Raw genomic sequence first — 11941 nt, 5'->3', positions numbered from 1 at the left:
CGGACTGCCCCCCCCCTTCCAGCCGCAACAAAAACCTGTGGGAAGGGGGTTTGCTGCTTTTTCTTTTTTTTTTTTTTAAGTGTTTCTTATGGGCTGCAAATTACAAATTATTCTTCTCTCTTGTCACCAAATAATCGGCTGGTCCCGGAATCTGAAAGCCCAGCACAATTTAGTTGGAGTCTCAAAATGCAGGGTCGGTTCAGCCCCACTAAGGCTGTTCAGCTTTTAATTTCTGCAGCAAGACTCAGCAAACAGTCAAACACTTTTGTGGAGCTGTGAAAGCTGAGTTTCGCTGTTTGATAAATGAGCAGACGGCAGGCAGCCCCTCTTTCTCTTTTTGTATGGATTCAATGAAGCCTGCCTAAAGAACACCACATGCTGTTCTAGCTACTGATCTAACATTCCGCAACATCCCAGCCTTCCAAATTCCCTTTAATTACTCGGGAATCCCACCCTTCTCCCTTTCAGCCGAGTTAGCCAGGGCCGGGGGCTCCATGGGGCCAGGGGTGGGAAGCAGAGCAGCTCTGCACAACTCCCCTCCCTGCAGCCGCCGATCTCTTCCAGGTGGTGGTGGCCAGGCTCTCCATCTCTCCTGTCCGCTCTTCTCCCCGGTCAACCACACGTGGCTCCAGGCTAAAGGAAGTTCCACATGTAGGCTCTCCAGACATAATTTTGTGGGTGCAGTCTTTTAAGAAATGTGAGTTTCAGGCACACGTTTCTGAAATGGCATATTCAAACCACAGCCCCCCTCGAGGAGAAGGAAGGGAAAGAGGGGTGCCTCCACCCTGAACATCAGCCAGAACCAGGCACTAGATGAGGTGTTTGACACGCAACATTGATTTTATCCTATAAAGGGTGCTGGAGGGAAAAAATATGGTGAGGCCCATTTCACAGATGAGATACAGGGATCTATGTCTGTTCAAGGCTCCTTAGACTCATAGACTCCAGTTCGACTGTCTCTCCTGTTCTTCACTTTGGCTAGTACCCACGGGAGCCAGCAAGGGGTCCACTAAACGGTGTGTGAAACCCCTCACGTCCTCTCTAGATGCTGCCTCGAGGGACACCTTTAGAGCCACTCCAGAAAGCCACTCTATCTTGCTACTCTTACAGATGGGCTTTGTTTGATTTTGACCTCCAACTGAACGATCTTGATCCAGCTTGATCTCCAAACTCAGTCATCGGGGACGGCTCTGAAAAAAGGCTTCGGTTGTTTCCAAAAATTCAATGCACCCTCAGGAGGCAACGATTTGCCACCAAAAAGGACTGATCCAGAAGAAGTTCCAAGGTAATGGGATAAGTGCACATCCTCCCACACTTTGAAGGAGACAAACTCAAGGTATGTAAGGAGTCAAGTACGCTCGGAACAGTTGAAAACTAAGAGCTGGGGTCTGAGTTCAGAGGATTTTCTTGGGTGTGGGAAAAGATGAGGGGCTTTTCAAACAGCAAGACGTGAGAAATTCAGTATAAGGGCAAGTTGGTTTTGTAACCATGTATTGCAAAAGTCCTGTGCATTCTCTTGAAAACACACACATACAGTTCTTTGGAACACAAGAAAGAAACAGTTAGGGAAAGAGGTTGGTTAAAGGGATTCTAATTGTCACAACTTCAAGTGTGAAAGTGAGACACATACTCACTTTGTTGACAAGAAAGTTACCCCTTTAGCAGAGAAGAAAATAGAATTAAGTCTGGTAGCATCAATAAGGATTTTTAAACAGCCTGCCTCCTTGCTTTCCTTTTGAAAAGGGTGTTGCTGGAGCGATTACGCTATCCTGATGCACCTCTGGCCATTCAACAGTTTTCAGGAACTCCTAGTAGGCACCAGGCGCTGGGGAGTCCACAGGAAATTACCCCAAGAGAAATTTTACACATTTACAAGAAATTCCTATCTAGTGCGGTGAGGCAGAAATGGAATTTCAAAATTGTGTGCATGGGTTGATGAAGGATTCTGTGAAAACTCCCGGAGCTACAAAGGGAACAGCTAATCTGTGGCACCTTGAGAGGTAGGTACCACGGATGACAATTCCGAGAAGCCCCAAACCCATACGTGAGCCCGGTCTTGTCCTTAGGCTGCCTAGATGTTAGGTCACGTGTGTGAGTATAAGAAAAGGCAGTCATCACACATGGGTTTAGCTGGAATGAGGTGAGTTACATAAGCTACAGGTTAAGTCAAGACTGGAATAACTCTGAAGGCGATAACAGGAGCGGGTGAGGGTGGTAATGGCAGCATGTGTGCGAGGCAGGAAATTTTTAGAACAATTGTTCTCAAAATTGTTTAGAAGGAAGAGCAGCTGGAAGAGCTAAAACACCGATGTTCATGGTGATAGATTAAAAACATGATGTATCAAAGTCACGGAATGTTGCCATGGTGAACCAAAATCGTAATCACAGCTAACGTGCATGGAGTGTTTATATTTACCAGGCACTGAGCTGAGGGAGCACCCCGCCCCCACCGCCAACAGCCATTATGACAACTCTTCATGTGGTTGCTGCCATGTTCCCATTTTCTGGACGAAGAAACTGAGGCCCAGAGCGATTCAGAAATCATTTGAGCTCACCTGGCTGGTAACTGGTAGAGATGGGCCTCGAGCCCAGACAGTCTGACTTCTGAGCTCGTACACTGCATGACACTTAGACACCCCTGAAATCACACACTATGGGGTCGGATGTGAAAGCAGACCTTCTGACATGGACGCCCCACGAGGTGAAGAAAAACACATGCAAGAATTCAAAGTTGAAGGAAACTCCATCAATGGACTCAATGTTTTCCTCTGAAAATTGGAAACAGAGCACTCCGGAAGGATCCTGACATCTCAAGAGCACCTTTACCTTCCTGTGCGCCCCCGCACGGCCCTGCACGTGACTTGGGGTCAGCCAGGGGATTGTAAGGACTCTCAAGGAAAGAGGGCAGCCACAGAAAGCGAGAAGGATCTTTGGCTCCTACTCCAGGTATACATAGCTGCCCAAAGCACGGTTCCCCAGAACACTCTTGGCATTTTTTGGCATTGCTTGAGCGTGGCTGGCGGTGAGGAAGGAGCCAAACATTCAAGGAAGAGCGACCCACAGCCCCAACTGCCTCAAGTTCTCATGAGGATAAGGCAGCATATAAGTACATTCAATTCATACATCTGTCACCCCAGCCTCCCCTTCTCTGGTCTCCCTGCCACTTCCTGGTGTCCCTGCTCCACAGTGGGCGTCCCGCGCTCCCCCACCCCTTAGACCCAGTCCTACCCCTCCATGTGTGACCTGGGGGAAACCATCCAATTCCTCCCTTAATTCCTCAGCTCTAAAAAATGATGAGGCCTCACCAACCAATCTCTAAGTCCCTTACATAGATTCAACTCCTTTATATTGAGGTGTTAGTAACAGATATGTACTAATGACTTTTCCTACTCTTCTAACTGAAAAATTAAACATGAAACTAAAAAAAATGCAACTCTGGGTAGCAACAGATATTCGCTAAACTTATCTAGTGGTTGTTTTGCATTATACACATATATCAAACCATTATGTCATATGCCTAAAACGAATACAATGTTATATGTCAATTATAGCTCAACGTTTAAAAAAAAAAAAGAATACATGGATTTCTAAAATGCTCGTGTGTAGGGGCGCCTGGGTGGCTTAGTCGGTTAAGCGTCCGACTTTCGCTTAGGTCATGATCTCGCGGTTCGTGGGTTCGAGCCCCGCGTCGGGCTCTGTGCTGACTGCCAGCTCAGAGTCTGGAGCCTACTTCAGAGTCTGTGTCTCCCTCTCTCTCTGACCCTCCCCTGCCCACGCTGTCTCTCTCTCTCCTGGAAATAAATAAAAATAAAAAAAATAAAAATAAAAAAAAATAAAATGCTCGTGTGTAGATAAAATGGTTCATTGTTTGCCCTTTTCCTTGCTAACCAAACTCTAATTTTTTATTCCAGGAGGCGATGGTCTACATTTTCCTGCTTCTATGACAGTCAAGGGCAGTCAGTGAAGTGTAGGGGAGATCTCTGGGCAGGGCTCTGGAAGGCCCTTGAAGATGGCCGATTTGGCTGGAGTTTTGACCTGTCTCTTCTTACCCCCTTTTTCCCACTTCTTGCTTGGAATATAAACCTTTGTTGTCCAGCAGCTACTATGGACCATGAGGTGATGTAGAAGTTGGAAGGCATCTGCTACAAATGGCAGGGCACAGACAGAGGAGGAGCCCAGGTCTCCAGTGTTCTTAAAGGGCTATTATGCTGGTGCTGGGTTATCATCTTTTACACTTAACGTGAAGGATAGTAAAACCACTCATTTATTTCAGTCACTGTTTGGAGAGGGCAGTTTTCACCCACAGCCCCACAATGCAATTCCCAACTGATCCACCTTCTGATTTCCACCCTGAATTAACTTTGCAGTGAAGGTTCCAGTAGCCATGGAGTTGGCCATCTCATCTTTGTCCCTTGTTAAAAGGGAACGAAGCAAGCACCTAGTTCACAGGCTGTGTGAGGAGTACATGAGACCGTGTGTGCAAAGGGCCTGGCACAGAATCGCCCTTCCCGCCCATCACAGCTTCTAACTGAAAAATATTTCCAACTAATGTGGGAAAGATCCCCATATGTTTGTAAACTGACTTCCCCATTTGACAGATGGAGGGACTGAGGTTCAGAGAGGGAAGGGGGCCTGTCCATGGTTACAGAGAGAGTAAGGGCAACGTGGCATTACTGGAAACTCCTGGCCTGTATGCATGGTGGAGCCTCATAAAGGTCTGCTGAAGGGGACACGTGTTGCCTTGCCACCTCTGCAATGCACGTGACAGATACATGGAAAGCCTTCCGGGTGTAAGTCAGAGATGTGCTCTTGGCTCAGAAATCTAAGGCCCAGGTTTTCTTTCTGAAAGAGCTTAGATTGCTGCGAAACACAGAGATACTCCATCTTTGTGCAGGCAGAGTTTTTGCTCAGAGTTTCGAAAAACACCAGTGGAGACGCAGGAGAAAAAAGTATCGGTGAAATCAAAACACCTTCCTCAGCTTCCGTGGATCTGACAAGGCTGCAGGTCTAGAGAGGACAGTACTGCGTCCCTGGGGCTCTTCCCACACTGACCTGGATCTCAGGCCACTGGCCGCCTCCCACCCCCAATGAGGCATCAGTCTCCTCCCTGGGTCCCTCCAGTCATGGCTATTCCAGCTCAGGGGCACATCTGCCATCTTGTTCTGTGGTTTCTCGTGGGCACGGGTCCCTTCTGCAGCCTGCTCCCCTCGAGGACAGACTGTCTCCTTCACCGCACTTCCCATTTGCCAGCACAGAGCTAGGGCCACAAGAGATCGAGATAAATGAGTATCTAATAAACGGGCAAACCCAAGGGGGAACCAGCATGGGAAATACTGGCTGTGGGGTTCACAGTGCCCAGAACACCTGGGTGGGCAAAGATTTGAGGGTGCACTTCTCACCTGTGCTGACCAGCACTCATGCCTCTGAGACAGAGAGGCTGAGACTTCAGTCCCAGATTCCATCATCCAACAGGTTGCCAGGTGATGGCTAATGACCACACGAAGGTCAAAAGGCCCACTGTTTTGTTCTCCACATATACCCAGGTTCACATCCATTTACTGGCTGTGTGGCCTTGGGCAAATTACCTTACCTCTCTGGGACTCAGTTTACCCATCTATAAAATGGGGATAACGATAGTTCCTACCTCATAGAGTAGTTTGGAGGAAGCGGATATATGTAAAATGCTTAGAACGGTGCCAGGTCATAGGAAGCCTTAGGTGTTTGCTTTTTTAAATTAATTTTATAAAAACTTTTCTGACATCTGTTAAAAAGAATGGTCTATTAATAAGCTTGGGCAATCTAGGGGCGCCTGGGTGGCCCAGTCAGTTAAGTGTCCAACTTCAGCTCAGGTCATGATATCGCGGTTAATGAGTTTAAGCTCCACTCTGTGCTAACAGCTTAGAACCTGGAGCCTGCTTCAGATTCTCTCTCTCTCTCTGCCCCTCCCCCACTAATACCCTCTTCCTCTCTCCCTTTCTCTCTCTCTCTCTCAAAAATAAATAAAAATTAGAAAAAATAAGCTTGGACAATTTATCTGGGTATGATGTCACGTGTAGGCCAATTCTGATTCCCATGATTTTGTGTTTGTTTCAATTTACAGTTCCATTCATTGTTCTCTAAAAATTTATTTTACTGCTTTTTACTACAGAACGGGGATTACCATTTTGGAAGTACTTTTTTTTTTTCCTCAACCTGACAAGCCTGCCAGCACCAGCAGCAGAAGGAAAAGGTCAGGGAGGAGCCCTGCTTCCCCACTGCAGGTCCTCAGGCCACACGTGGTCGGGGCTGAGCTGCGAGTCTGGGAGGAGTTTCCGGGTGTGAGGCTGCCGGTTTCTATTGGAGCCCTGGACTGGACTTTCATGTCTAAAGGACAGTCTAACTTACTGAAAAGTGGCTTGCTTTTATAATCAATAACCAAAGAACAATTAATCCCGTCATGAAGCCATGGGGGGGTGGGGTCACGGAAGGAGGTTTGGCCGTAACATGAGCAAAGTCACTCTTTGTGTGTACACTGCTGAGTTCAGCCTGTTCCACACACCAGGTACATTTGTGGGGGCTCATCTGGGCATCTCTGAGAATCAGGGTGTAGGAGTAGGTATGCAGTGAGCTGGTCAAAATCCTACAGCACAAGAATGGAGCCAGATGGAGGATCCTCAGCGGAGAAGCAAGGGCAGCCTGTGAGTGGGTGATGGAAGGTCAGACGGAGACCAACACTTCAGCCACTGTGGATGCAGATCCACAGGGCTCCCCCAAACCCACTACTGGACTCCTTCCCACAGCCGGGTGCACGGCCATCCCAGCAGAGGGCGCTGGCAGGAGGAGCCCTCAAAACGGTCCCGCTGACTCCGCCTCCCAGCCTCCTCGATGCCCCTCTGCTCCGGCCCTGGAGAAATCAGAAGAAAGAGAGAGGAAGGAAGTGTCCACCCTGCCCCTCTATGACAGAGCAAATTCTGAGCCCCAGGAAGGGAGAGGCTCTGCCTTGTATGTGAGATGGACATTTTAAACTGTGCCGAGCGGCACTTTTTCATAGCTGAAAATGAGTTAATCTTCCAACTGACACCAATATGATAGCTGAACACGACTGGATGCTGAGGGGCTTCCCTGTGATGTCATCAGAGGGCAGAGCAGGAAGGTTGAGCAGAGGACTTTGAAGGTGGCCCTTCAGAGTAAGTGAAAATACAACCAGTATCTATCGGCACCTGGACAAGTTCATCCCTGCTCAGCAAATGAGCTAATGGAAAATGGATACAATGTCTGTTTCATATGAGCATCATACAGGCTAAACCATTCATGTGTGTCAAACGATTCCAGCGTCCTTGGCAAATAGCAACAACACAAGTCATTTAATCTTCAATAAATATCTGAGAGTCTATTATGTGCAGGGCACTATTATGGGAGTTGGGGATGCACAGTGAGCAAAAAAAGTCCTCACAGAGCTTCCATTCTAGAGAAGGAGGCAAATGAAACACAAGCAAATAACATATATGTATATACGTATATGATTAACATGTGTGTATATATTATGTCATATGAATATTATCTGTAATATAAAGTGGTAGAATAACAGGCAATGATGCCATATAGATAATTATACACATAACATGTAATATATTAGTTATATCATATATGTAACAGTTCAGACAGTTATAAGTTCTACAAAGAAAAATAAAGCATGGTAGGAAACAGAGGAGACAGGATACAGTGAGGCCAGTTTTGGATAATGGTGGCTTCTTCCATTAGTAGAATGCCTTACAATGTTAAAAATGCTCTCGTAAGCACTATCTCATTTTATCCCTAGAATCATTTGTGAGGGATTATTCTCGGCTAGAGGTAAGGAAACAGGAGCTTAGGAAAGTGAAGTGACTCCAAGCTGGGTGACCTTTTGTTACCCCAGCCAACAGACAAGCAGGCACTAGCCCAGTACAGCTTGAAGCTTCAGCGTTCTCTTTGATGCCTGGATCAATTCTGGGACCCAAAATCAATACAGTCTTACTGGAAGCCAGTGCTTCTGGGGCTTGGCTGCAGTGCTGGAAAGAGGATCTCCTTCAAACCTTCTCTGAAGCAAACAACTGCTGCCGTCCACTCGCTTTATCAAAGACGGTATCCCCACCAGGCAACACGGGGGTGGGGGTGGGGAGGCTCGCTGCTGATGCCTGTTGCACCTNGTAACTACCAAAAGTCAAATTTTTCTCTAAAAATGAAGCCGAAATATTGCACCTTGCCTACTCAGAGTTAAAAGTTCATAGATGAATAGTAAGTTCGGATGGATCTGCTCTAAAGAAGGCTGCTCACAATTACACCCCAGGCTTCACAGAACAACCGGTGCCTTTCTCTCCGGGCGGATGGCAGCTGCAGCTGGGAGCCCTTAGGAAGGGCGAGCATGGCCGGGATTTCAGTTCAACAAGCTCAGTGTGGAAACCCTCAGCGGGCTCCTTCTGTCCTCTGTGGCTGGAAGGACAGCCCCGGTTTCCAGTGCATTTGAAATCAAGGGCAAGGTACCAGCAAAGCGTTGTTGCATTTGTGCTTTTAATACCATTAGAGTATGTCCTTGCTTTTGGTCTGTGTGTGGATGTCTCTTTTTAATGACTATTTTGGAAGCAGCTGGCACCGTCATTCTTAGAAAAGTTATTATTTGGAAACATTATTGTAAAAGACCCGTGGACACGGATGTCAGCAGAACCAAGGATCAGAGAACAGAGGTGATTTGGTGGAGGTTGTCCCAAGGAGGATGGGGGGCTGAGCAGTGGGAGGTGGTAGAGGGGGAGGGAAGGGGTGGCAGAGCAGAGGGGNGCTGTGGGAAAGGGGCGGGGGGAGGCCCAGGGAGCCCCCAGTGTGGTACGGAGGTGGGAGTGCTCCCTGAGATGGGGATGTCTGTTCCATTAGATGCTGTTCGGGACGTAAATCCCTCCTACAAACTTCAGTCTACTGGGGCCACAGATGCTTTCCGTGGCCTGTCTTGTGCAAATCAAAGAGGACTCTGAGTTTTACCCCTGGCTCACGGTGGTTCAGAACAAGGCCGTCCAAGAATACTTTCTGTGATGATGGAAATGTTCTATCTGTCCAATACGAGAGCCTCTAGTGATACGTGGACAGTGAACATCTGAAATATGGCTAATGTGACTGAGGAACCGAATTTTTAATTCTGTTTAAGTTAAACAACCGTATGTGGCTCACAGCTAAAATCCTGAACAGCACAAGTAGAGAGAAATGGTATAGACAGAAGGAAGAGTCTCAGGTCAAGGTGGCTCAGAGGATGCAAACACCCAGGGAGTGGAGAGGAGGGGCCAAGTTAAATCGATTTTACCTAGATCACAAGGTCAAGGAAACCCAGAGTTGACAAGAGGGTTACAGAAGTGAGAAAAGGGGAGGAAACGGTCCTTATATGGGCAAACTGGAATTTCTAGATATGGCGAGGATTTGTGTTTTTATTTTTCTTTCCCTCACCCCAGAATCTGTGCACAAACAGCTCCTGGGGAATTCATAACGACAGCTGCAATGGCACGTGTGGGTTTCACTGCACCTGACCTATCAGACAACCAAGGGAATAGTACCTGAAGATTCACTTCCTGTTTGCTCCAAGGCTTCCTCATTACGGAGCCAAGCCATTTGCCTGAGCCGGACAAGAACATACACACACCACACATCGTCCACTGACAATACTCTCCCTTGAATCCTGCAGCCTCCCCATGGGGAAAAGAGGGGTTGATTCCCAGTTCACAGTGGAGAGGGCTGAGGCTCAGAGAAGTTAAGTGATTAGTCCAGGAGACTAATCTCTTGCTTCACCCCACCTGACCCTGCATCTGAGGCCCTATCTGGACTCTCCACTGCAGCCGCTTTGAGGAAGTGTGAATGCGAGTCAATGTCCCAGGACCCCAGACATGTGACGAAGCTCCAGTATCCCCTGGATTCCGGGTGTGCTCTTCCGTCTCCCACCTGCTAAGGGGCTCACCGCCCCCCTCCCTAGGCCGTGAGCTTGGGACCCATACTGGATTCCCTTCTGGGTCTCCACAGAATGCAGTGCAGCCCATCTTGGCCAACACTGATGGCCTGAAGACATGAACAAAAGAAACAGCAAAGGTGGTTTCTCCACTGACTTTTACAAAAATTATTTTCACGTATGAAACACAGCATTAATGCATCACAAAAACACATGACTATCCCTAAGTCACCACACAGCATCTTCCCGCTTATGAGTGGAGCCAATTCCCAGCCCCTCGGTTTTAAAGTCTCCAGGGGGGTTGGCTCAGACCTGACCTGCTCTCTTTTCTCTTTTCCCTGCTGATGATTTATCTGTTGGGAAAAGGGAATTCCCGAAACTTAGACATGGACTTATTTATGCCAGATCGCCTAATTTTTGTTGGTGGATGCAGTAAAAACTATACACGGCTAAGAAGCTAATCTAAGGAGAAAGAGTTTGGATGTGCTGTCTCAAATCAAATCGGGTATTTGGCAGGTGTAAAAATCTATATTTTTAACTATCAAATAGACAAATGATCAGTCTTTAAAAAAAGTGCTCTGTGGCGCCTGGATGGCTCAGTCGGTTAAGTGTCCGAATTTGGCTCAGGGCCTAATCTCACAGTTCGTGAGTTCAAGTTCCACGTCAGGCTCTTTGCTGATAGCTCGGAGCCTGGAGCCTCCTTTGGATTTTGTGTCTCCCTCTCTCTCTGACCCTCTCCTGCTCACACTCTGCTTCTCTCTGTCTCTCTGTCTCAAAAATAAAGAAACATTAAAAAACAACAACAACAGTGTTCCAACAGCTTTCCTTGGTCTGTTAAATGTGAATGATCAGTGATAATGAGTTTTTGTGGGCATAGTCCCAAGTGAGGAATACGTTTTCATCATGAGACAGAGAGACAGACAACAGCCAAATCTGCGGTAATATCGCAAATAGGATCACCCCCAGTAGAGGACTGTCAAATCTCTAAGCTAATGATATAAGGCTATTTTCCAGTTTCTCCAAGGCTTTCACCTCACAGAAGCAAGCAGTTTGCCTGCCCCAGACTCACTGACACACATGTAACACACTTGGGAGTCTCATGTTTGCCTCTTGGAAGGAAAGAAGTCACTGCCTGCAAATTAAGTACTGAAGAAAGTCCTGTTAGGTGTTCGCTTTTCACTTTATGACCTGTCTGAATCCTTTGGAATTTTTCATACTTTGGTATTACTTTGTTTCGTTATTCGGCTTGGTATTACCTTGCCAATAAGCCTTTGAACTTTTTACAGCAAAGTTACCAAAGTATTTATCTTGGTAACTTAAAAAAAAAAGCAATTAAGGTGCTCAAAATGATGAAGAACTGTGCATAAATTACTGGGAAGAGGGGAAGGAAAGGAATAAGCCTGGGGAGGCTGGACTCACCTTTCCAAAGCTGGCCGCGTTGACAGGCTGGGTGTCATTCTTCTCGCAGAAGTCCAGGTAATGCATGTAGAGGGCGCTGCGGGGGATGCAGACCCCCTCGGCGATCTCATAGTTCTCCTCCAGCCTGCGGAATGAATGTCCAATGAGCAAGCCTCAAGCAAGAAGGGCATGTTCTTTCTAGCCTGGCTCCAGAGGAGGGCTTGGAGAGAACGCTTCCTACAGATGGGGAAACTGAGGCCCAAGAGGACAAAGCAACACGGTCATGACTGGAGTTGCTAGGTCAGCAGGATGGGACTTCTGGCCCCTGTGGGTGTGACCTCGGATCACTTTCAGCTCAAATTCCCGGTCCCTCTCTTCCACGTTGCCATTGGGCTGGCCATGTTCTGGGTGGATCAGTTTCCCCAAAACTCCCAAAATGATATACAAGATCCTGTAGGTGCCCCAGTCAGCTGAGCTTCGAACCACACACTCACTTGTGTAGCCATTTCTAATAGGTGTCACAGTGTCAGAGCATCTTTGCTAACAGTGTGGTGGGATGGTCCTGGGGAAACAAATGCCCAAGGAGAAACCAGACAGCGGGAAAGC

General features: G+C 47.5%; 1 protein-coding gene across 2 annotated transcripts in view; it reads right to left on the bottom strand.

Annotated features, from left to right (window-relative positions):
• The window catches only part of RFX4 (regulatory factor X4), a 159261-nt gene that overhangs the window by 86678 nt on the left and 60642 nt on the right, over positions 1–11941 (bottom strand). For both annotated transcript variants that reach the window (XM_077762006.1, XM_077762007.1), the window contains exon 4: positions 11357–11480. In XM_077762006.1, the coding sequence (XP_077618132.1) occupies positions 11357–11480 (124 nt within the window). The remainder of the gene's footprint in view (positions 1–11356; positions 11481–11941) is intronic.

The sequence above is a fragment of the Crocuta crocuta genome, unplaced genomic scaffold, assembly GCF_008692635.1.
Source record: "Crocuta crocuta isolate KB4526 unplaced genomic scaffold, BGI_CrCroc_1.0 scaffold193, whole genome shotgun sequence".
In the NCBI taxonomy this organism is placed as follows: Eukaryota; Metazoa; Chordata; class Mammalia; order Carnivora; family Hyaenidae; genus Crocuta; species Crocuta crocuta.
This window is presented reverse-complemented; position numbering and strand designations above follow the sequence as displayed.